Genomic DNA, 24,943 nt, shown 5'->3' with positions numbered 1-24,943 from the left:
GGCTTACTGAGTAGTTGGTGGAGAAACCTATTGTTGGGGGGCAGAAAATCTATTACTGCCTATGAATCTCTATAATCTCCATAGCTTTGAGATTGAAGGTGTGCTCCACCATGCCCAGCCCCAGATACCAATTTTTATTTTATTTATTTATTTATTTGTTTTGGTTTTTTGAGATGGGGTTTCTCTGTGTAGCACTTGCAGTCCTGGAATTCACTCTGTAGACAGGCTAGCCTCAAACTCAGAGCCTCCCAAGTGCTGGGAATAAAGGCATGTGCTACTACCACCTGGTTCCAATTTGTAATTAATGTTTTTTTTTAAAATAAAAAATTTGAATTCTAGGGTTGAAGAGATGGCTCAGTGGTTAATGAGCACTGACTGTTCTTCCAGAGAACCTAGGTTCAAATCCCAGCACCCACACGGTAGCTCACAACTGTCTGTACCTTCAAGATGTGATACCTTCACACAGATACATGCAGGCGAAATGCCAACACACATAACACACATAAAATAATAAAGATATAAACTATTTTTAAAAATTGAATTCCAGTTTGACAGTTGTGTCTCACACCTTTGACCCAGCACTCAGGAGGCAGAGGCAGGTGAATCTCTGAGTTTGAGGCCAGCCTGGTCCAGGTTGCCTAGGGCCTCTCTCTCTCTCTCTCTCTCTCTCTCTCTCTCTCTCTCTCTCTCTCTCTCTCTCACACACACACACACACACACACACACACACACACACACACACAAATTGAATTCCAAAAATAAATTGGATTCCTAACTTTTCTGGAAAAATAATCTGTTAATATCATACTCACCTTCCCACCTAGCAACAAACAACTAGGTACACTGGTTGGAACTTCAGGTTGTATTCCCAGCTCTGAGCCTTCAAGCATTGTAGAGCGGTCTGGCATGGGGCTCTGAAATCCACACCTGCCACCCACTAGCTGAGTGTCTTTGAGCAAGTTGCTTGAAGGTCTCTAAGTTTCAGTGACCACATCTGTAAAACTCAGACTGATGAGGTTTTTTTTGGGGGGTGGGGGGGGAGAGGAGGGCAAGCCTTGTCTCAAACTCAAAATCCGCCTGTCAGCCACTCAAGTGCTACATACTGCTAGATTCATCACACCCTTACTGAGCTTCTGAGGATCAGGCACTGTTGGAGGCATGTGTATACAGATCCTTGAGCCTATGGAGTTTACAAGGTAGACAGCTAATAACCGATGACAGAAGAACACAGATAAGCTACAGTGTATTGAAAGGTGAGGCCAACTGATCAATGTGAGTTTGAGGCCAGCCTGATCTACATAGTGCATTCCAGGACAGCCAGACCCAATATCAAAATATTAGAAAGAAAGAAAGAAAAAGAAAGAGAGAAAGAAAGAAAGAAAGAAAGAAAGAAAGAAAGAAAGGTGATCAGTGCTACAGAAATGCAACACTAAATCCCAGGTTGCATAGTGCTGCAGGATATTTGATTGCACTGTGAAACTGTGAGATTGTGTTAATAAAATGAACCTTGGATCTGGGGGCGAAGCCAGTGACTAGTTGACAGGAATTAGCCCTAGAGAGTCTGGAGGACCCAGGAGGACGGATAGAGAGATGTACAGGAAGAAGTAGGGAGGGACTTAGAGATTTGCTGGCCTTGTTGGTTTGGGACAAGTGGAGAGACTTATCTTCTCTTGCTGGGTCTCCAGCCCAAAAGGAAGGTCAGCTAGTTGCTTCTCGGCTTCTCTGATCTGGCGGGTTTTCACCCCAACAGCTGACTTCTGAGTCTCTGCTGGTAAATAGAACTGTAGAGACTTAGTTAAGAGCTACATTTGGCAACTGCAGTGGAGTTGGTGGTGGTGGGCCTGGAAATCCAGCCAGGCCTGGAAATCCAGCCAGGCCATAGCCTGAGCGGGGGTGGGGAGTGGGGATGGAGGGCACGCGCACGCAGGTGTTGGGTGGGCTGCTGACTTGGGGTCCCCAGGGGACAGATGGTAGTTAAAATATCAGTAGATAGAGGTGTGGCCACTAAGCCAACAACAACCACCGTGCAGAAAAAGGGGAAATGGGGTACACATTTTTCAACAGGCTGCTCCCAGAGAGGATAACTTTGGCACAGTCTTTTCTATTTTTTGAGACAGGGTCTCACTATGCACCGCCACACCTGGCCTTTTGAGCGGTCTTAAAGGACACCAGGGAAGAGCTGTCCTCTGGCTAACTGGGGAGGAACACGCTGCAGCTGAAGCAGCTAGGAAGGACTGGGACACTGGAGCCCAGGCTAGTGCTGGGGGCACAGGGGACTGGTGTGACTGGTTAAGGACAGAGCAAGAGGCAGGACAAAGGTCACAAAGGAAGGCAGGGGTAGGGCCTGTTCGGCACCAGGCCTTGTAGGCTACAGAGAAACTTGGTTTTACCAAGCTACATAGGGACTGTGGGAGGACTCTGAGCTTGGTGGAACTTGACCTAAGAGCCTGTCTGGCTGCAGTGTGGAAATTAGACGTGGGAAATGGGATGTGTATGCAAAGGTGGGGTCCAGACACCAGGGAGAAGCTGGTGCTGTAACCAAGGCAAGAGGGACATGGTGGTGGCCCAGGTCAAGGAGCTGGCTTGGCCCAGAACGTGGCTGGGGACAGGATTTGTGTCCGTGGTTGAGTTATGCTGGGTTGGAGGTATGAGGAAAGAAAGGAGTCAAGATCGACTCTAGGCTTGGCAGAGCGCCCGCATCTGCTCCCAGCATGGAGGCAGCAGAGGCACTGAGTGGGTTGGAGGAGCAGTGAATGGGACAGTTGGGATGGTTGGTATGAAAATCACTCCGTGGTTAATGCAGTTGAAAACATGTGACTGGGAGTCAGGAGCCAGATTTCAGAGTGACAGCTTTTCATATCACACTAGCTGTGTCCGGGATATTAAATACTTGTCTGTAAACCATGGAAAACGGGGCCTGGCCTTGCTCATGTCCATCAGGGAGAGTGGTCTCTCTACTGTGTATGTGTGTATTTCTCACTAGGTTGCCCACACTGGCCTTGAACTTGCAGTCTTCCTGCCTCAACTTCCCCAGTGTTAAGTTTCCATGAATGTGCTACCATGCCTGGTTCTAAGGGTCCTGCAAAAGAGGCCCCTTTGGTTTCTGCCCCCTGCCCCTCATTCCTCTCAGGGATGGGTCAAATGATATTCTTCCCACCCCGAGGACAAGAAGGAGAGCCACTCTGGAGTAATGAGCCAATAAAGGAAGTAAACACCAGGGACCTTAGACTCCTGTCTGCCCATCTCTGACCATTAGTTATCCACCTGTGGATACAGTAATCTTTTTCTCTTCTTTTTCCTCCTCCTCCTCTTCGCCTTCTCCTTCCTCTTCCTTCTCCTGCTCCTCCCCCTCATCCTCCCGTTCCTCCCCCCCTCTTAATTGAGACAAGAGTCTATGTAGCTCTGGCTGTCCTGGAACTCTCTGGGTAGACCAGGCTGACCTCAAACTCAGAGCTGGACCTGCCTCTGCCACCATGGTTTAATAATCTTTTTCTTTTTCTTTTCTTTTCTTTTCTTTCTTTCTTTCTTTCTTTCTTTCTTTCTTTCTTTTTTTAGCTGAGAATTGAACCCAGGTACTGAGCTAAATCCCCAACCCAATAATCTTTTTCTTAAATTGTTGTCTTGGAGAACAAATGAGAATAAAGGATTTAAGCACATAGTAGGTCTCAACTAGGAAGCATTTCTCTCTCTGGTTCCCCATGCCCCAAAGATCTAGGAGAAAGAAAGCAAAGATGGGGTTCATCCCAACTGTTTATTGAAAGGCAAGCCAAGATGGAGGAGGTGAGAAACAGGGAGGGTACATCCTGCGGGCACAAAGGTGGTAGGGATTCGCTGGAACCCTCTTCCCGCCACCCAGGAAGCCCTAAAGGCCAGCAGGGGGCTGCCAGACACAGGATCCTCCGCGGTCCTGGAGCGCCCTCTCGTGTCCTACAAGAGGAAGTCCTTCTGGCCGGACAGCGCATTGGAAGAAGGGGCTGGGGCCTCTAGGTCAGAAATAGGCCCAGTGGGCATTACTGTCTAGGGGGGTAGACTTTGAGTTCTTTGTGCGTGTGAGTGTTGTGTGTGGTGGTGGTGGGGGTGGGGTGTCAGAGGACAACTGGAGGGAGCTGGGTCTCTTCCACCTTGTAGGTCCCAGAGATGGAACTCAGGGTGTCAGTCTGGCCAGGAAGGCCCTTCACTCACGTGGCCATTTCACCAGCCTGGAAGGGCAGTTCTTGGTTGAGTTTGCAGGAGTGATACTGAAGCATGAGACTTAGTGGGGGGCTCTAGAGGGGCTGGCTATGAGGGCCCTGGGGAGACACTACAGAGAGGAAGAAGCGTGATGAGAGCAGGGAATGCCAGGAGGGAAGAGTCTGGCTTCTCTAGCCTACAGACTTAGGAGTCCCGTTGGGGCTGGCTGGTCTGCACAGGATGCTGCCCAAAGGGGCTGGTGGGAGACAAGAACCATGACTGGCTGCTGGCATCGTGGAAGCCAGGATTCAGATGCTCAGGCTCATCCCTAAAGACCTCCACAGGGCTGTCAGCTTCAGTGACCAAGGGCTCCGCCTTGATTTCCTGGGTCAGCCAACCAGAGGTGGCCAAGAAGAGACAGACAGCCAGCAAGACCCCGGCTACCCCACACAGCGTCGCTCCTGCCACACGGCAGGTGATCAGGGCTTGGTTATAGTCGGCGACTGGGTCGTCCATCGATGAGAACTTACTGTCGTTGACAAGCTCTAGCTTGGGGGGTACTGCATAGCCAGTGGTCAGGGCTGCCACACCCAGCAGGAGAAGCAGGGATGCCACGGACACGGTGACCTGAAGAGAGCAGACAGCAAGCATCCAGGCTCAGTTGGGGTCCAGCATCACAGGATCAGGAAGTGGGCACCACAGAACATCCCTGTGGGACCTAACTGACGGTGCTGGGGGCAGAACCCAGGACTTTGAACATGGTAGGGGCAAGCACTCTACCACTGAGCTACAGCCTCAGCTCTTTTTGAATTTTAGGTTGAGATCAGGCCATGCTAGGTTACCCAGGATAGCCCAGAACTGTCCATATAGTCCAAGATGGCCTTGAGTTAGCCTTCTAAGTCCTGGAATTACAGGTGTGCATCACCATACCCACCCTGGCAATGTTTTCCCTTAATGGCAAAATCAACCTTGAGTTCTGGCCATCATTATCTGGGTTCCCATATATTATTATTATTATTATTATTATTATTATTATTATTATTATTTGTGTGTGTGTGTGTGTGTGTGTGTGTGTGTGTGTGTGTGTGTGTGTATTGTATGGAGGTGTGCATGTAATGGTAAGGGGTCAACATCTGGTGTTGTTTCTTAGGAGCTGTTTATTTTTTGAATTAGGGTCTCTCACCAGGACCTGGAACTGGTTAATTAGGCTAGGCTCGTTGACCAGCAAACCCCAGAGTTCCTCCTGTCTCTGTCTCTCCAGCAATAGGATTAGAATAATTTTTTAAATATTTATTTATTTTGAGACATGATCTCTCTCTGTAGCTCTGGGGCGGGGTGTGGTAGAACAAGCCTGTAATCCCAGAGGCTGGCCGATCTCTGTGAGTTCTAGACCAGCCGGGGTACTGACTGACACCTCAGGCTGTTAGAACATCAGTGGTCTGTTTCGAACATCTCTCTGCTGCCTGTCAATGGTACCCCACAGTGGGAAACCACAGTGGGATGAGATGTAGGTGCGATAAACCCCACTTCCTGCCACTGGGGGTTTCCTCTCCAAAGCCATAGTAATGAGCGCAGAGCTGGCAAGGTGCCCAAACAGAGGCAGACTTCTAGGAACAAAGTGCTTTCATTCTTTCTTCATTTCATTCATTCATTCATTTATTAACTTATTAATTAATCTATATATTTCAAGCCAGGGTCTCACTCGGTTGCCCAGGCTGGCCTAGAACACACTATTTCTATCTCAGGCTGGCCTTGAACTTATGATCCTTTTCCTTTAGCCTCCCAAGGTGTGGGCCACAGTTTTATTATGCATCCTAGGGTGGCCTTCAGTTGGTCTCTGGCTATTTTAGGTTGGTCTTTTTTCTAGACAGATGTAGCTCAGGCTGCCTCAAATTTGTTATATAGCCAAGTATGGCCCTGAAACTCCAGCCCCTGCTCTGCCTGCCTAGGGCTAGCCTCACAGTTGTACACCACTACACCCAGTCCATGTGCTGCTGGGGCTCAAACCTAGGGCTTCATTGATGGTCTGAGCCATTGAGGCCTGGAACCCACAAGGAAAATACAGAATAAACTGACTCTGGAAAGTCATCCTCTTATTTCCACATGTACACCTGCATTTACATACAAAGGAATACACACACACACACACACACACACACACACACACACACACACTTGATAATGCTCTGTAAAAATCTTAGATGTAATTATTTTATGTGTATGAGTATGTACTTGAATATATGTCTGTGCATCACACGTGTGCCTGTGGAGGTCAGAGTGCACTGGGTTCCCTGGAACTGGAGTTACGGGTGGTTGTGAGCCACCATGTGGGTCCTCTGGAAGAGTAGCCAGTGCTCTTAACTGCTGAGCCATCTCTCCAGCCCCTGATAACAATGTTTTAAATTAAAGAGTCAGCACCGTAGCCGGCATTTGAGGAGTACCACAGAAGAGTGTGGAGCTGATGGGCTGTGTGAGCTGATAACACAGGAAGCTTGAGGACTAAGAAAAAGCTGGTAAACTCCTCAGTCCTTTGCTGGATCCAACTTTGCCGGAAGGTATCCAGCCTCTGGTCTCTTCTAGCAAACAAACTTTGTTGTTGAGGTCTATTTGCACTGTATTTTCTGTCGCGTGGACACGTGACTCCTGACCACGCCATCGTCCGTCCCTCTTCTATCCATGCTCCTCTTTCTAGTGCCACAGTCTCCCCAAAGTCACAGGGGTCACTCCTTTGCTCTTACCTTCCAACACAGTGAGGGCCAGGGCTGGTAGGTATATTGGACGGGGGGTCCTTCTAGGTTATCGCTGAGATTGGTACCCACGCACTCACTGTAGAAGAGATTTGGGTAGGGATCGACCCCATACCATGCACTTTCCTCCACGTTGGTGCGATGGCCACAGATACAGGAGCGACTGCAGCTCATCATGAATCCCTGTGGGCACAAGGGACAATGACAGAGGGAGATCAGCAGGAGTTGCCATGGTAACCCTCTCACCCGTCTATCACTGGATACCTCACCTTACAGTCCACCTAGCCTTTCAGCCATCCCGTCTTTCCTTAAGTCCTTTGTGCATGAACCAGTGGTTTTCAGCCTTATGCCTGGCAGCTGTCTGTCCATCTGCCTGTTTTCTCTGCAGACCATCCAGCAGCTGGAATGTGGCTCTGGAACCTCACTGTTGGACTGAGTCCCAGACGCACACTTTCCTGATGTGACTTTAGACGTGTGTACTGACCTCTCAGGCCTTCCTTATCCGTACAACAGGGATAATAATGAAAACTGTTTCATTCAGGGGGCTGCCGTGATTGTTTTGGTATTTTCTTCTGAAAATGTGTTTGTTGTGAGCGTGTGTGATGTACATGTATGTGCATGTGAACATGTGTAGAGGTCAGAGGAAGACGTGCAGGAGTCAGTTGCCCTTTTACCATGTAAGTCTTGGGGCTTGAAGTCTGCTCAGCAGCTCAGCAGCAGCATGTGTCTTTACCCCGTGAACCCTCCTGATAGCCCCCATTCCTGTGCTTTCTGTGATTATTTCCTTCCTCAACTTTTGGGGCTCCCACGTTTACAGAGTGAGAGATCTTCATGTTCCCTCTCAAAGCTTAAGTCTCTTTCAGGACCCTTTCTGGGGCAGTTTTCATAGATGGTACTTGTCCAGTTGGGTGGAAGGCCTCAAGCTGCATGGTCCTGAGGGCCTAGGGCTGACTTTCACAGCATACAAGTCCCAAGGAATTTTGAGTCCACAGAAAGTGAAACTCAGGGGCCCTCAGGATTTAGGCCTCTCAGTCATTTTGACTACCAGATTTCCAGGAAAGACCATTTAGGAACAGGAAACTCTGAGCTCTTGGGGACAGAAGGGACCTGTGTCCATCTAGGCGCTGAGGTACTGCGCAGGCCTGGACTTTTTCTGGCCTCTTCCCCCATCTCCCTCGGGTCCCTGGGCAGCTTCAAACAAAATAAAGCAGCACACTTGTTCTGAAGAGGAAGGTGATCTAGGTAGGACCCTTTTCACCTCCAATCAGCGCGACCCCAGGATCCCTTCACACACACACACACACACACACACACACACACACACACACACACACGAGTGCTGGTGCTTCTGCATAGGGGTGCTGATGATTGGGTCGTGGCTCTCCACTCTCCCCATCATTCAAGGGAAGGAAGGGAATAAAGGAAGGAATAAAAAACAAACAAAACCAGAGATGAGAAATGGTAGAAGCCGAGGCACAGTAAAGACCGGACAGCCGGACTGCAGGGAGTCAAGGAGGTGGGGGCGGAGGCATGGCCAGTGCATAGACCTCCGGTATGGGTCTGGGGACGCTGGTGAGGAAGATGAACGGGGCTGGACGGCTGTAGGAGACTCCATAACCAGAGCGTGAAGTAGAGGCCCAGAAGGGGGGCGGGGGGACACAGCACAAAGAGCCAGAGTCAGTCCCTCCGCTGTAATTCACGCTCGCCTGGCCTCCAAATGCAAAGGACTGGTTCATCCTGCTGATACTGGAGAAGGAAGGTGACCTTGACTGAGCCTCCCCCCCCAACCCCCCGCCTGGCCCCTCCTCCTCCCATCTTAGGGTGGGGGTGGGGGTGTGTGGGGAGAGGACAGGGAGCGACAGGATGCTGAAGAGCCCGGGGGTTGCCATGGAAACATCCAGGAGTGTGTTCCTAACCTGCAAAGGGAGAGACTTGATGACAAGCGAGTGGAGAGAGGAAGAGGCTGCGTGGGTCGAGGCAAGGAGCTCTGCATCGGTGGAGACCAGGCCTGTGGGCGGCACGACGCACTGAATCCGTCCTTAGGCACACCCACCCCAGCGCAGCGGGAACGAAAGCTTGGGTGGTTAGGGGAATCAGGAACACCAGCTCTGCTCCCTGACCTGACCACCCTTTGGGGCGAAATAAACTGCGTACTTTCCAAAGAGGGAAGCTGAGGCATGGCGGAATGGGAATGGGTTGTTAGAGAGGGGCGGGTGAACTCGTCCTTCGAAGCCTCTGCCCAGCCTACGAACCCTGGGGTGTCGAGGCCCACAGTGCCAGGTGGCTCTCTATCATCTCTACTTCCCCAAGCCCGAGCATAGGGAGCAGACGTCCCACCTCTGGCGGGACACAATCATATGCAAGAGGAGTAGGGGGCGGTTCTCCTAGGAGCAGGGGAGCCAGCCGGGCAGGGGTCGAGCCGCATGGAGCAGGGACTGAGCTCACCTCTGGATCTGTGTCTCCGGAGCCAGCAGAAGCTGTCGGAGCTGGAGCAGAGCAAAGCAAGTTTGCTTCGCGCCTGCGCCGCAATCCCGGGCGGGGAGGAGGGGGTGGTGTGGGATGGGAGGAGGTGATACTGGGGAGGGGAGAGGTGGGGGTCCCTCCGACCCCAGAGGCTGGCTCTGCAGACTGTACTCCTACTCAGATCCCCAACCCTTGTCCTTCCCTGAGTTCCCTTTTCTCCCTTCTGAGAGGCGCTATATGTGAATCTCCTTGGGCATCTTGGGGGTGCTCAGACTCCTCAGTCACACTCCCATCATTCCTCAGGCCTGACTCCTCTCACCGGAAGCAGGTCTGCCCATGAGCGTCTGTCCCCTCACTGTATCTTTAGAATCTCCTCTAGGTCTCTCTCCTTCCAGGTGCTCCTAACTCACCCATACAGAAAACCAAAATCTGGCCCGAGGATGTAGCTTTCAGTGGTAGAAGGCTTCCACGAAACACACACAAGCCGTGGGTTCTACCCTAGTACCTTATAAACCCAGCATGATAGCACATGCCTGTAATCCCAGCACTCCAGGGGTGCAGACAGAGGATCCAAAGTACAAGGGCATCCATCCTTAGTTATACACCTAGTTCTAGGCCAGCCTGGGCTCCATGAAACCCTATCTCAAAAAACAACAATCAATGAATGCTGGGGCAAGCAGGAGAATCTCCAATCTGGGCTAGCAAGACCCTGTCTCAAAACAAGAAAACCTACCGATCCCGAGATCTCGCAGGGCCTCCAATCTCTGCCAGGCCTTGGCCTCAGCAGCTGAACCCCACCTCTCACTGACTTCCTGGGAAGTCCTTCCTGCTGCCACAAGATTGCCCTAATCTCTCTCCCTCTAAGAGCCCACCACCCTCATTCTTTCTCCATGTCCTTTCTTCTTTGAGTCTCCACCCCAGGCGAAGGATTAGTTGTCCTGACCTTGAGATGGGATTGGGATGGAGAGGAGGAGGAAGGAAAGCAGCCTCTCTTACGCTCCATCCCTGTTTAGCTCCAATCCTGTGGTGGGCAGTGTTTGTCAGTGGCATCCGCTTAGGGAGTCATCCTTTGCTAGGCCATCGGCTTCATGGCTCGTCATATGCTCACACATTCACTGTGTGGTCCTGAGAGAACCATGGTATGTACCTCTCTGAGCCTCATCAGAGACCATTGCACAAGTATGCCTCTGTGGTGGTTTGAATAAGAATGGCCTAGATGGCTCAGAGGTTAAGAGCACTGACTGCTCTTCCAGAGGTCCTGAGTTCAATTCCCAGCAACCACAGGGTGGCTCACAACCATCTGTAATGAGATCTGGTGCCCTCTTCTGGCGGGTAGGGGTACATGCAGATAGAGCACTGTATACATAATAAATACATACATACATAAATATATAAATCTTTTTTTAAAAAAAGAATGGCCTTCATAGACTCATCTGTTTGAATGCTTAGTTATTAGGGAGTAGCACTATTGGAAAAGGATTCAGAGGTGTGGCCTCCTTGGAGGAAGTGAGACACTGGGAGTGGACTTTGAGGTTTCAAAAGCCCATGCCAGTCCCAATCTCTCTGCCTGCTGCCTGGCGATCAAGATATAAAGTTCTCAGTTACTGCTCCAGCACCACCATGTCTTCTGCCATGCTCTCCACCATGATGATAATGTACTACCCTCTGAAACTCTAAGCTTTCATTGAAAAGCTTTCTTTTTACGAGTTGCCATGGTCATGAAGTCTCTTCACAACAATAGAATAGTGGCTAGAACAACATCTGTTCTGTTGCTCCTTGTGCTGGAGGCTAGGGACATAGAGCTAAGTGTGCTATAAGTGATTGTACTATGTTTCTTTTTTGGTATTGTATCCCCAAGCTCCCCATAAGTGCTTTACTGTGTCAGTATTTACTGAGCACAGACTAATAATAGCCTTAAACAAATATTGCTTATTATGTGTGAAGAGCTTTGTATGCACTACATTACTTGTGTGTGTGTGTGTGTGTGTGTGTGTGTGTGTGTGTGTGTATCCTTATTGGGAGCAGGAGGGGGGAATTTGAGAATGGCTGATGTTGTCATAGTGGGATGAATGAATGGAGGTGATGGCAAGATAGAATACCAAATGCCCTGGGAAGTGGGGCCAACCTTGAGTCAGGAAATGTATGATGGTTTATACTCAATACCAACTTGACAAGATCTTGTATCACTTTGTATCTAGACAAATCTCATGTCTGTGAGGGATTATCTAGATGAAGCTAATTGAGATGGGAAAACTCACACTCAGTATGGGCAGCAGCCTGGGGTCCAGGACCATAAAAAGGAGAGGGGCTAGTTCATTGCTTTCTTCTTCCCAGCTGTTGACACCAGGTCATCTGCCACCATGGTTTCCCTGGGATGGTAGACTGCTCTAAGAGTGTAAGACTGTGAGCTGAAATAAAGTCCTCCTTGGGTGGCTTGGGGAGGGGGGAAGGTATTTTTTCACATAATCTGTAAAGTAACTAATACAGAAGGAGTGTTCCGCTGTATTGTACGTGTCCTCTGCCCACTATGGGAGGAAGGCGGCCACTGGGTGGGAGGCCGTGGGTTGAAATCAAGTGAGCAGAGCCAGCTCTGACTCTCGCTTCTGACATTTGCAGCTCATATGGCGTCACCACTCCGAATATCAGTCTCTGTCCATAAATGGAGGTATCTGCCTCTCAGAGAGTTTGAAAGAATGAAGTGAGACATGCTTACAGCGAGGGGTTCTTGGGGTACAGTAAGAGTATAGTCAATCTGTTACCATTGTTGTCCCTGGTTGCTGTTTTGTTTGCTTATTCTTAGAGATGGGGGTCTCACTGTATACCCCTGGGACTCGCTAATTAGACCAGGCCAGTCTCCAGCAGAGATCGGCTTGCCTCTACCTCCCAAATGCTGGGATTAAAGGCGTGTACAACTGTTGTGAATATGACTTTCACTATGTAAAGATGTGTTACATTTATTTATGCTGTATTTGTTTAATTGTGTAAAGATGTGTTGCTGTTTTACCTTGCCTGCCTAAGGCACCTGATTGGTCTAATAAAAAGCTGAATGGCCAGTTGCTAAGCAGTAGAGGGATAGGTGGGGCTCGTGGGCAGAGAAAATGAATAGGAGGAGGAATCACGGCTTGAGAGGAGAGAAAGGGAGAATGAGGGAAGGAGAGAGACATGCCTGGGGCCAGCCAGGCAGCCAGCAGCCAACCGGACATGGAGTAAAACAGACAGACAGACAGGAAGGGAGGGAGGGAGGGAGGGAGGGAGGGAGGAAGGAAGGGAGGAAGGAAGGAAAAAAGCCCCAAGGCAAAAACATAGATGAAGAGAAACAGGTTAAAATAAGTTATAAGAGCTAGTGGGATAAGCATAAGGCTAAGCATTCATAACTAATAGTAAGTCTCCGAGTCATGATTTGGGAGCTGGTTGGTGGCCCAAAAGAAAGCCTGCTGCATGCCACCTCACCTGGCTGTCCCTTAGTTTGTGTGTTTAGTGTTTCATGTGTGAAAATTTGCCTCAGGTGTTCAGTATACCCACTGCTCTTGAAGTGGACTTGACTTTGGTTCCCAGTCTGATGTCTGATGGCTCACAACGGCCTGTAATTCTAGCTCCGGGGGATCCTCTGTCCTCTTCCGGCCTCCTTGGGTCCCCATACATGTATACAAACAAACAGAGACATATACTAATTAAAAAATAAATAGGCGCCGGGCGGTGGTGGCGCACATCACCTGGTCAGAAGGTGTCAGATCATGTGGAACTGGAGTTATAGATGGTTGTGTGCCACTTGGTGTTGGGAACTAAAGCTGGGTCAGAGGAGAAAGTGTTTTTAACCACTGAGCCATCTCTCCAGTCCTTATTTTTATTTTATTTTTTATTTTTATCTTTATTTTTTGGTTACGGTTTTAGTATATGAGACCAACTAGAATTCAATGATAAGAAACCAAAGTTGTGGGGCTGGAAAGATGGCTCAGTGGTTAAGAGCACTGACTGCTGTTCCAGAGGTCCTGAGTTCAATCCCAGCAACCACATGGTGGCTCACAAGCATCTATAATGAGATCTGGTGCACTCTTCTGGCCTGCAGACATACATGCAGACAGAATACTGTATACATAATACACAAATCTTTTTAAAAAAGGAAAAACCTCTTTTAAAAAAAAGAAACCAAAGTTGGGCTGAGAGGTGGCACACACCTTTAATCACAGCACATGGGAAGCATGTCTTGTCTATAGAGGGAGACTCAGGATGGCCAGGGCTACACAGAGAAACCCTGTCTTGAAAAACCAAAACAAAACAAAAGAGGAAACTGAATTTGGGACAAGTGAGATGTCTCAGTGAGTAAAGGTTACTACTGCCAAGCATGATGGCCTGTGTTTAGTCCCTGGAGCCCACATTATGAGAGGAAAGACTCCCTGTTGTGGGATATTTGTACATTGTGTGAAGGTATATTGCTATGATTGGTGTAATAAAAAGCTGAATGACCAGCAGTTAGCAGAAGGTATAGGTGGGACTTCTGGACAGAGAGAGGAAGTAGGAGGAATGCAGGTACTCACAAGAGACACCAGGTGACAGGGAAGAAGCAGGATGGTGGAACGTGACAGAACATAGGTTAATAGAAATGTATTAATTAAGTTATAAAAATTAGTTAGGAACAAACCTAAGCTAAGACCAAGCTTTCATAATTAATACTAAGTCTCTGTGTTGTTATTTGGGAGCTGGCTGACAGAACAAAAAAAGACTCATTGTATATGGTGTCCAATGTGGAGGCTCATATGTACACACAGGGCCCAAGAAAGTGGTCTCTCAGGTAAGCTTGGTCTACAGAGGTACAGTTCTTTTAAGAGGCCCTGCTGTACAGCTGAGTGCTTGAGCAGCTGGCACTGGGTACAACCCCTGCTTCAGGCAGATACAACACATTCCTAGAGCTGAGGTGGATAAATGTGGCTCTGGGGCCAGTCCCCACCAACATGAGAATAGGCTTTTCTGTGAAGCAGCAATTTTGAAGGACTGTCCTACCTTGTCTTGGCAAAGTTAGGCAGCCATCTTCTTTTGTGTCCTGTGTGTCCAATTTGGACAGCATACTATTAGCAGCCAAGGCAATGGCAGTTTCTTGCCCAGTGGCTAACTTTGCCACATTGAAAGCAAACTCCATATGGAGGTTCTTCAATGCCCATCATCCTTTTTTTTGAAGTAAACTGGGCTAGACGCTGCTTTGATAGACGCATAGACTCCCAGAGTCTGTGGAGAGCATGGCTCCCAGAGCTGGCAGGGAATTACCTCCACCATATTGGGAAGCTGAGGTGGGAGGAGTCAGCAGCCAAGTCTGTTGCTTCAGTACTAGCCACTGAAAGTTTAAAGCAATAGATTCACAGTAAGTCAGATTCAGAGGGAATGAGACTCTAAATGGTTTACAGTGTGTGTAAAAATGTATGTAGGCTTAGAAGAGAGAAGAAAATTAATATAGACAGTTATATAAAGAAGTAGTTTTAAAAAATAAAGTCTTTAAAGAAAAAATAAAAGTAATATAAAAAATAAGCCATGTAAAGATATATATTACACAGAGAATCTAGATTATGTTGTCTTTGGGATTTTTAACTGCAGAGAGACATTTGATTGTAAAAGTTGCTGAGTTAAATCAATATGTATATTTTAAAGATATCTCAATTTCAAAATTTATGTCTAAGGATATGTTGCTTTGGAAAAGAGGTTCTGCTTTTGTTTCCACAGAAGATGAGAACCTGTGGATTGCTTCCAGGCTAATATGGTTTGACCAGCCAAGACCCCCTGAAAGGTCTCCCATGGACTGGACATGAATGTAATTCTTTTTTTGTTGTTGTTGTTTAAAGATTTATTTATTTATGTATACAGTGTTCTGTTTGCATGTGTCCCTGCATGCCAGAAGAGGGCGCCAGATCTCATTACAGATGGTTGTGAGCCATCATGTGTTTGCTGGGAATTGAATTTAGGACCTCTGGGAGAATAGCCAGTGTTCTTAACCTCTGAGCCTTCTCTCCAGCCCCATAAATGTAATTCTTACTTGATAATTGTTTTTATTGTATATAGTTTTACTGTTTTAGAGTTTTATTTAGACAAAAGGGGGAAATGTTGTGGGATATTTATACACTGTGTGAAGGTATATTGCTGTGATTGGTGTAATAAAAAGCTGATCTGGGGCTGGAGAGATGGCTCAGAGCACCAACTGCTCTTCCAGAGGTCCTGAGTTCAATTCCCAGCAACCACATGGTGGCTTACAACCATCTGTAATGAGATCTGGTGCCCTCTGCTGGCAAGCTGAGCACTCATATATTAAAAAAGGGAGGAGGGAGGGAGGGAGGGAGGGAAGGGAGGGAGGGAGGGAGGGAGGGAGGAAGGAAGGAAGGAAGGAAGGGGAAACATACAAGGAAAAGAAAAAAGAAACAACAATAAAAACCCAGTCTATGTAACAGTGAAAAATGCCACTGACACTATGGAAAAACAATATAGTTAGCCAGGCCTATTAGCCAGGCTAATTGTTGCCACCCTGTTTTTGTTAAAGCATTGGTATCGTTTTTCATTAATGTTTTTATTTTGTGTCTCATGTGCCATGGTATGCATGGAGGTCAGAGGATAACTTTCAGGAGTCAGTTCTGGATTTCTGTTCTTTTTCTTCTCTCTCTCTCTCTCCCCCCCTTCCTTCTTCTCTTTCCTTCCTTCCCTCTCTCTCTCTCCTTCCTTCTTTCCTCTCTCTCTCTCTCTCTCTCTCTCTCTCTCCCCCTCTCTCTCTCTTTATAAGACAGACTATGAGACAGAGAGGTGGCTCAGCATATCAAGTCACTTGCTATGAAAGCCTAGTGACCTGACTCAGATCCTTAGAACTCAGGTAAAGGTGGCAAGAGAGGGCAGACTCTACAGGCTGTACTGACCTCCACATGCACACCATGGCATGAGAACACACACATATCATACAAACAAACACACAAAAATTGCACGCATACAAAAGGAAAATGGCATGGCTGTTGGCGGCTGGCTGTAGTGGTGTGTGCATGGAATCTCAGCATTCATGAAGCTGAGGCAGGAGGACAGAAAGGAAGTGAGCTATAAGGTGAGGCAAGCTCAAGTGGTCAACACTCAAGGTGGATAGTTTAGAGAGCTGTGCAACAGAATGGCTGTTTTTAATGCCACTAAATTGTATTGAAAGATGGTTATGACGGTAATTTTTGTTACATGCATTGTTACCAAGTTTGTAAGTTATTGGTGCTTAAAAAACGACCACAGGGTTCCCAATTACCTGTAGGCAGGAAGTAAATGGGAAAGTCTTGTCCCCCACAATTGCTTCCCGCCTCACTGCCTTCCAGCGGTGCCTCACTTGTTTCCTGCTCTACAGACCTGCTGGCGTTCCTCAGCCGCTCAGGCTCAACTCAGCCTGCAGCATCAGGTGGCAGAAGGAGACACAGAACAGCTGGGGGGTACTTGAGGCTCTACCTACTTTGGGCTTCTTTACTTACCTTGATGGATATAATTATCTCTTTTAAAATGGTAGCCCCTCTACCACACCACACTGTCACCTTTGCCCATTCATTGTGTGCCTCCATCCACTCAGTGCAAGCTCCGGGAGGCAAGGACTATGACCTCTTCATTGAGGAGTCTTCCATTTAAGACAGTGCCTGGCGCACAGTGAGTGTCAGCAAGGTTTGCTGCAACAGAGGCCTGGAGAGACGTGGCTCAGTGGGTAAGAGCCGCTACACTTCTTGCGGAGGACCTGAGTTCCCAGCAACCCAGCAACAAGGGTTTCTCTATCACCTTTCTCCAGCTCCAAGGAATCTGATGCCCTCTTCTGGCCTCCATGGGCAACAACCTGCACGTGCAGATACACGAGCACACATGGCCACACCCACAGACATAAAAAATAAAATGTATCTTAACAATGTCAAATTAAAGCTAAAATCTGTTGCAATATGAATGTCTGTCAGTTTATTCAAACACACAATCGGGAAAGGCCAAAGGAGCAGGTGATGGGTAAGTATGATCAGACCAAAAAGCCGGAGAGGCCAGATGGCTTTTTCAAGTCACACAGCAAAAACACTGCCCTGACCTCCATCCCAGGCCTCTTTCCATTCCGAGTTTGTATCCTGTCTCTACAGAGACCCTTGGGCTCAGGTTTTCTGGAGCAGAAAGAAAAGAACTTGACATTTAGTTAAAAGGAGGCCAGAAACAACTGAGGGACAGAAGCCGGTTGCTTAGAAACCTCTAAGGATTGGGGAGAGGGTTGGCATTCACAGCTAGGCAACACAGAAGCTAGATAGGCAGTTTTGCCAGCAAACACCTCCCTCCCTTTTACAGAGTGCCGGGTTGGGTATACTCTTGGGAGTATTCTAGTCCAACCACCCAAGGGCACAGCTGGGGAAACTCGAGTCTCCCAATGCCTTCAACAAGAGCAGCGGCAAAGATCATGGCCGTGCATTGTCATCAGGGAGCGGCTAGGTGTGGCTGAGGCAGTCTGGAAGTAGAACCAGTGACTGAAGACACATCCACAAGAGTGAAGGAGCCAACCGCAAAAAGGTCTTGAACTAAAGCCAAGAACCTGGGGACTGAGCCGAGATCAGTGCGGAAGCCTGTAAAGGTTTCCATCACTGAGCACTGTCTGCATTTTCCAAAGGATAAAATCCAGCCTGGATCGAGGGGGTAGTTCACAAGGGAGAATGTCAGAATATGTAACCATACTCTCAAACCACCCTCTACTGCATTTCAGGTCACAAGGCTAAGTGACCTGTGCCTATCCTGAATGCACATTCTGATTCATTTACCGTCATCCGAATATTTTCAAGCCTGGGTTTACGTCTTTCTCTTCAGATCCATGAGCTCAGGGAAGACCATGAATGTTTGTCATTTTTATTTTTAGATACCCAGAGCCTAAGACTTACCTGGCTAATGCACACTCTTAGCCAGGGCTAGAGTTCAGTTGCTAGACTGCATGCCCAATCATGAATCAAGACTTGGGTTCAAGCTTCAACACCACATAAACCCAGCATAGTGGTCCATGTCTATAGTCCTAGCATTCAGGAGGCCAGCCTGGGCTGGAGTGAGACACTGTCCCCAAAAGGCAAAAGGGGAAAGAGGGTGGTGACACATGCCTTTAATCTGAGCACTCTGGAAACAAGTGCAGGCAGCTCTCAAGTTCAAGGCCTGATCTGTACAGTGAGCTTCAAGCCAGCCAGCGCTATAGAGAGACACTCAAAACAAAACAAAAAACATTTAATAATTAAAAAAAAAAGGCAAAAGGGTGGGGGTGGCTTAAACCACCCCTGTGAGACATGACCCCAGAAATGTCATGGACACTCCTTAGATGCAAGTTCCTTAGTGTCACCTGACCTCCACCTACCTAACCTGCTTTCTACTCCTCACTCACTAGATGTCCCCAGAGTCCCTGTGAGTATGAGTGTTCCCCTCTCCAGATCAGCATCTGAAATGGAAGATGCCGCTCCCTGTCCCACCGCCTTCAGTGTGAGATGGTAAGCTCTGCAGAGTGGAGAGGGCTGGCACCGGGCACCTTTCCAGACCATGTTAAGGGCACTCACCAAGCTCACCTCTTCTGTGCCTCGACCCAGGCAAGACTGATTAGCTGCAGCAGCCTGGTGAGGGTTTAGAAGGGGACCGCCTCAGGGCTGGTGTGGAGGGTGTGGTGAAGGAAGCCACCTTCGAGAGGTAGTGCAGGGGGTATCTGAGGTGCCCTAATGCCACTGCCAAGTCGGTGACTACATTCCCTTCGTCAATCTTTAACCCTTCCACAGTAGGAAGCTCTTTTCGAAGCAGACACCAAGACTGAGTTTGCGGTGTGAGATGTTTATTAGGATGAACACCTGTGGAAAGAAGCAGGCTTGGGCATGAGGAACTCAAACTGCAGGAGGCCTGACAGAACCCTGGCTGTTCGGGAGCAGGGACCACAGTGGGGGCCTGGGAGGAGAAATGCCCAAGTCTCCCCCACGCACTAAAACAACCTAGCTTAGACACTGGGCAGGCCTACCAGGGGGAGGGGTGTGGCCTTGGGCAAGCTGCTATCTGCCGGGGACTGACCTTGCTGGAGGGCATTTACTCACCCTGTTTCCCATGGCCTAAGAAGCCCTTCCTCGAACCAACTTGTTTGGCACACACCCTGACCTCCCTATCTTCTCAAAGCTACCTCTTCACATAAATTTCCTGTTTGTTTCCAACCAGAAGCAGAAAAGCTGCCCTTTTAGGACCCACACCCAGTCTTGGCTTATAGGAAAATGGGCTTTGTCTGAGCCTAGGCATTCACTGGACCTGACAGATCAAGGGGCACCAAGAGCAAAGGTACAGCAGACCAAGGAGGAGCAGAGCTAGAATCTCATGAAGATTCATGGCCTGTGGCCCTCTGGTCAGTGGCAAGCACACACTGCAGGCCTGTGTGTGTGCCAGCCCCAGAGCTGATGCTCTTGAGAGGCGGCATTGGAAAGACACCCCTGAGGGATGCCTCAGTATACTTCTGGCCATGGCTGCTTGTGGGACCCTCCAGCTTCCTACTCTATAAATGAAGCATACAATTTATGGAGCACTCCACATTAAATGCTGCTCACCTCAAGCATGATTTTACTCTGAAAATACTAATGTGATTCTCACAAGACACACATGGATGGAGCAGCTCTAGGAATTGGGCTCTGAGCGGAGCCACCCAATCTTGCTTCCTAATCCTCATTAAATAATCAAATTGACCCTCTGGGGTCAGTCCAGCCTGCACACCTGTCTCATCTGACCTAAAGAGACTTCAAAAACATTTGCATGGGCTTTTATTTTGCAACCCCAATGACCAGTTTCCTGCATCTCTTGAAACATGTGGCTCTTTGGCTACAGTGCGCTACCATCCTTGCTTTGTGGTGAAACCAGTGCCCACCCCAGTTTGGCTCTCCCACTTATGCCTGCCTGGCCACTGTAAAGGCAGCTTCGCCATTTTTAATAAGGGCAAAGGATTCCTGAGACAGAGGGTAACAGAGGCCTAGAGAGACATCCAGCTTTCCTGCACCAGCCCATTCTAGGCACTTGAAGCTGACCAGGGGTGAGAAGCACACACATGCAGAACCACAGGGCGAGGTCGGGGCAAATACACTTTATTCAGTCCTGGCATCAGACTGGCGAGTCCTGCTGTGGGTGCCAGCGCCCCAGAGGAGGGATCTCCTCCTCTCAGCTACGAGACTAGTTCTCCAAAGACCACAGACAGTGACATCTCTTCACTCACATGACGTTTTCCGGTTTTTTTTTCATTGTCTTTTTTGTTACTTGTTTTCTTAAAAAAAGGAAAAAAAAAAAAAAGAAAAGAAAAAAGAAACAAAACAAAACAAAAACCGAAAAGAGAAAACGGAGAGAGAGAGAGAGAGAGAAAGAGCGCAAGAAAGGCCCAGAGCCGGAGCACCAAGCTTTAAGGAGGCAGCTGGTGGCTTTGTCAGCGAAGGGAACGCGTGGGGCAGAGACCTGCAGAGACCCGGGGCAGGGGTCGAGGAGGACTCTGGGACCGTTTGTTCCTGAGATTTGTGTGTGTGTGAATGAGTGTGTGTGAGCCACCCAGAAGGTGAACACACGCCGGTGAGATACAGGTAGTGAAGGCAGAGGGGATGGGGAGGCCGGAGGGGCGGGGCTCGAGCGGGAGACCCGTGGAGCGGACTTGGCACCCGGGCAGGGCTCCCGCGGGCAACCTAATCTCAACACAGCTTCCTAACTACAGCAGTGCCACCCCGATTTCTCACAAGGGAAGACCGAGGTGCAAAGCACCCACGTCCACTAGCTCAGCCCCCTCCCCAGTTGCCCTGGCCCGGTCTCTCCTCCAGCCGCTGTTTAGACGTGGGCCTCATTTCTGCCACCCGTCTGCTGGGATGCCTGTCCTAAACCCTAGCAACGACGTACTTCAGTTTCTCCCAATGAATACTGCAGCTGTGGTTGTTGAGACCGGATCTGAGTGATAGGAAGGGGCAATGGACTTGGGGAGGAACCCAGGCAGAGAGGATGCCCTGAGCTGATAGGGCGCTTCCCGAGGAGGGGGTTGAGGGGGCAGCAGGAACTCTGTCCCCAGACTGGTAGGTGTCTTGGTTCTGAGTTCTCTTGGACAATCCCATCTTGGTGGATTTCCAGACAAAGACCAAATCCCATATTCCCACTTGGGGAAAGGAAGTTTCCGGCGACCAAGATGGGCTGTAAAGGCAGTCACGCGGTGGAGGGTGGTGGTGGGCGTGGGTGACCCCATCATAGAAAAGGGGTTGACACTTGCAGAGTTTAGGGCTAGCTAGTTTCTATCTCTCCCTTTTGAGTGCGCCTCCCATTAAGGCAGTAACGCCCCGTTGGGTCGAGAGGAAGCCACGGGCTCCGGGATCAAAGGATTTCTTAGGATCGCTCTACATTAGCCCCCTCCTTTTCGAAGTTGGCGACAGAGGCCTGCAGCTCAACTGGGACCAGCCCCTTCCAAGAAGCATTAAGCATGCGCAAGAAGGGGACGGTTCGAGCTGAGGGGTGGGGCCTTGAGATCCTGGGGGGGAAGGGCGTCCTCCCTTCTCCCCCCTCCTCCAGGAGGGGCCTGGGAGGAGCGCCGGACCCACAGACCGCTGCGCCCCCTTAACCACCAAGGCAGGCCCGGGCGAGGGCGGAGGGATTCTGGAGCGGAGGGGCGTGCCGCCCGGCCACGAGGAGGGGCGTGTGCAGAGTGGGGGGAGGGGTTCAGGTATGTAGGAGGAACGGGAGGTGTATCCGAGGGGGGCTGGCTGCTGGTGGCTACGCGGGACAAGACTGGCTGGGGAGGGGCTTAGATGTCAGGGAGAAGGTGGGGGTTGGGCTGCCTTGGGGTGTGTCTGCAGGGGAGGGGTATGTCTGGATCTGTGGGGGGGATGGGCACGACTAGGAGGGGGGAGGCTGCGCGGGAGATGGGGTGCCAGCCTCGGCCTCCGAGGGGCCCCAATACCTGATTCCTGTATGTAAACAGCTGGTTTGGGGGCGTGCGCGCCCCGCTGACGGTGGGCTCAGTAGGTGAAAACCAGGTCGGCGATACTAGACGGGCGCCAGTCCCCTGCGATCATCTCGGTAACTTCGGGGGTGCAGTAGTCCGGGAACTCGAAGTGTGACGTGCCCGAAGGGGGCAGCAGGTCGGGGTCGCGGTCCAGGGCGCTGCAGTCCAGGCCGGCGGGGCCCGGGGGCATCCTGGACAGAAAGCCCAGCGGCTCCTCCCCCGACGCCACCGTCTCCTCTTCGCCCTCCTCTGCTGTAACAGCCTCCTCCTCCTCTTCCTCGGGCTCCTCGTCCTCCGACAGGGTCGGGGAGGCGGCGCTGGCGGCCGCCCCCTCGCCGGATGGCCCCTGCGCGCGCTCCGCGGGTCCGCGGGCGGCGCGCCCTGCCGGGACCATCCTCCACAGCTCGCGCCCGGGGGTCTCCAGCAGGCGTACTTCCAGCAGCTCCTCCTCTTCGTCCTCGTCGTCGTCCTCCGGCGCCGCCGCGCCGCCCCCCAGAGGCCCTCCCGTCGCTCGGCGGCCCCCGCGGCCCGGCAGATGCGGCCCGGGTTTCAGCCGACTGCCGCCACCGCCGCCTCCGGGGGGGCGGGGCCGCGCCTTGGCGGGCGCCCCCTTGCTCTTCTTGCGAGGCCGGTACTTGTAGTCCGGGTAGTCCGCCATGTGCTTGAGGCGCAGCCGCTCCGCCTCCCGTACGAACGGGATCTTCTCCGAGTCCTGAAGCAGCTGCCAGCGGCGGCCCAGGCGCTTGGAGATCTCAGCGTTGTGCATGTCGGGCCACTGGTCCATGATCTTTCGCCGCTCGTGCTGCGACCACACCATGAACGCGTTCATCGGCCGCTTGATGTGGCCGCTCGGGGTCTTGCACCAGCCGGGCTCGCGCGCCCCCTCGGCGGCCGGCCCGGGCCCCGGGGGCGGCGGCCCGCCGTCCCGCTTGGCCCGCGCGCCCCGCTGCTGCACCATCGCGCCGGGCCCGGGCCGCTAGACGCCGCCGGGGGCCGTCCGCATCCTCCGCGGCGGCGGTGGGGGAGGAGGCAGCGGCGACGGAGGGGCGGCCCCGCCCCGCGGCTGGGCCCGGCCCCCGCGAGCTGGGAGCGCGGCGCCCGGCGCTCGGGCCGTCTGTGCGGGGGGAGGTCAGCGGCGCGGGCTCAGGCGGGCTCGGCGCGTCCCCGCCGCCCCGGGCCAGAAGAGCTCCGCCGCGCGCCGCGCATTGTTTTGCGGGGCCCAGGACTCGAGCCTCGCAGGCCCCCGCGGGCTCCGGTCGCGGCCTGGCGCTCCTCCGCGGCCCCGCGCGCGCTTGCCCGCCCGCCGCCGCCGCCTTCCAGTGTCTTTCTCCCCGCGCGGCCCCGAAGGCGCGCGCGCTCCCCTCCCCCTCGCCGTCTGCGGGCCGCTGCGGCGCGCGCGGGGCCGCCCCGTGTAAACACCGAGGTGCCCGCTCGGGCAGCGGCCGGGCCACGCCTCGCGCTAGGTGTCGCGTCATCCGTTGCTGGGCAGAGAACTCGGCATTTGCATCTCCCAATCGCTGGCTGCCTGGGCGGGGCGGTCTCGCTCCTGGGATGGGGTGGGGTTGGTGGGGGAGACGGATGAGGTCGGTTTCTTTTCTTAGGATGGGGGTTGGAGTGAAGGTGGGGGACGTGGAGCGCTTCCCATCTGGCCCTCATAGCTTTTCTCCGCCTTGCTTTTGCTCGTTTAGATTACTCAATGACACCTGCCGCCAGGTAGCTTCCCGGTCTCTTTCTGGGACACCGATGGACGGCCACAGAGGAGGAGCATTGATAGGGGGGGACCGAGACTCAGAAAAGCGTTTTTAGGGGACAGATTCACCTTGTCTTGAATGGAACCCCTCCCTGCTACACACACGGTCCAGCCACAAACAGGCTTAACAAATGCTTTTGGGCCAAATAATGTTTTTTTGTTGTTGTTGTTTTTAATTCTTTGGGGCGTTAAAGGTATCCATCCCCAAGGGACTAGAACGCCCGCTTTCCAAAGACAACCCGCAGGACGCGCGGTGCCACTAGAGCCTGTCTGGCGGTCCCAGCGCACTCCCTAGCGCACCGAGGGGCAGGGCCATCCCGAGCCGAGAGCCGAGCGACCTCGTGGGTTTCTTGCACCCCGGGCGCGTCCTGGATCTCGCCCAGCTCGGGCTGCCAGTCCACACGGGGCGGGTGTGCGCCTCGCCCTGCCCGGGGTGGAGCCTTCTTGGGGGCGTGACTGAGCGGGCTGCAGGCGGCGCGTGGCGGGGAGGGGCAGCGCTCTCCCGGCTCACCACGTGTGAGCCAGTTGTAGCACCACCCGGCGCGTGCAGCCCTAGGGGGAGGTCACCTTCATGGCGCCGGTGCCCGGGCGATGGGAGGGGGCGTGGAGGCCTCGCCCCGTTATGCCCGACCTGGGCGGGGTCGGGTCAGTGTCTGGAAAGTGACTTCCCTGTAATGGAATGGGCTTGGTTCGGGGTGGTCATCGAGTAGCAGACCTCACTCAACTCTGGGCGCCGAGAGGACTGAGTGCGAGGTTGTGTGAGCACTGGCAGAGGTGAGGGGTGCGAGGTGGTACTCCGGGATGCGGGCAGGTGGATGGAGCGTCCCTAGTGGGCGGGGGCACAGATTCTGG

General features: G+C 51.6%; 2 protein-coding genes across 3 annotated transcripts; both read right to left on the bottom strand.

The window, feature by feature from the left end:
- Positions 1-3,732: 3,732 nt before the first annotated feature.
- Nrsn2 (neurensin 2) lies at positions 3,733-9,609 on the bottom strand. Of its 2 annotated transcripts, none has more exons than XM_036183022.1 (3): positions 9,363-9,609; positions 6,909-7,100; positions 3,733-4,797 (listed from the first exon to the last, which is right to left on the bottom strand). In XM_036183022.1, the coding sequence occupies exons 2-3, from the start codon at positions 7,092-7,094 to the stop codon at positions 4,375-4,377; spliced, it is 609 nt and encodes a 202-aa protein (XP_036038915.1). In that variant the 5' UTR covers positions 7,095-7,100; positions 9,363-9,609; the 3' UTR covers positions 3,733-4,374. The 2 variants fall into 2 exon arrangements, with proteins under 2 accessions (XP_036038915.1, XP_036038916.1); XM_036183023.1 differs by lacking the exon at positions 9,363-9,609 and adding an exon at positions 8,834-8,925.
- Positions 9,610-20,701: 11,092 nt separating this feature from the next.
- On the bottom strand, positions 20,702-23,357 carry Sox12 (SRY-box transcription factor 12). The gene has a single exon (XM_036185901.1). The coding sequence runs from the start codon at positions 23,297-23,299 to the stop codon at positions 22,355-22,357; it is 945 nt and encodes a 314-aa protein (XP_036041794.1). The 5' UTR covers positions 23,300-23,357; the 3' UTR covers positions 20,702-22,354.
- Positions 23,358-24,943: the final 1,586 nt, after the last annotated feature.

This window comes from Onychomys torridus, chromosome 4 (assembly GCF_903995425.1).
Source record: "Onychomys torridus chromosome 4, mOncTor1.1, whole genome shotgun sequence".
In the NCBI taxonomy this organism is placed as follows: Eukaryota; Metazoa; Chordata; class Mammalia; order Rodentia; family Cricetidae; genus Onychomys; species Onychomys torridus.
The sequence above is the reverse complement of the archived record's forward strand: the minus strand, read 5'-3'. Positions and strand labels throughout refer to the sequence as shown.

Bases quoted from the DNA above. Each gene is read 5' to 3' on its own strand.
- Nrsn2 (XM_036183022.1), bottom strand. From the start codon at position 7,094: ATGATGAGCTGCAGTCGCTCCTGTATCTGTGGCCATCGCACCAACGTG. The intron at 4,798-6,908 runs GTAAGAGCAAAG...TGCTCTCTTCAG, and splicing joins GGCCCTCACTGTGTTGGAAG to GTCACCGTGTCCGTGGCATC.
- Sox12 (XM_036185901.1), bottom strand. From the start codon at position 23,299: ATGGTGCAGCAGCGGGGCGCGCGGGCCAAGCGGGACGGCGGGCCGCCG.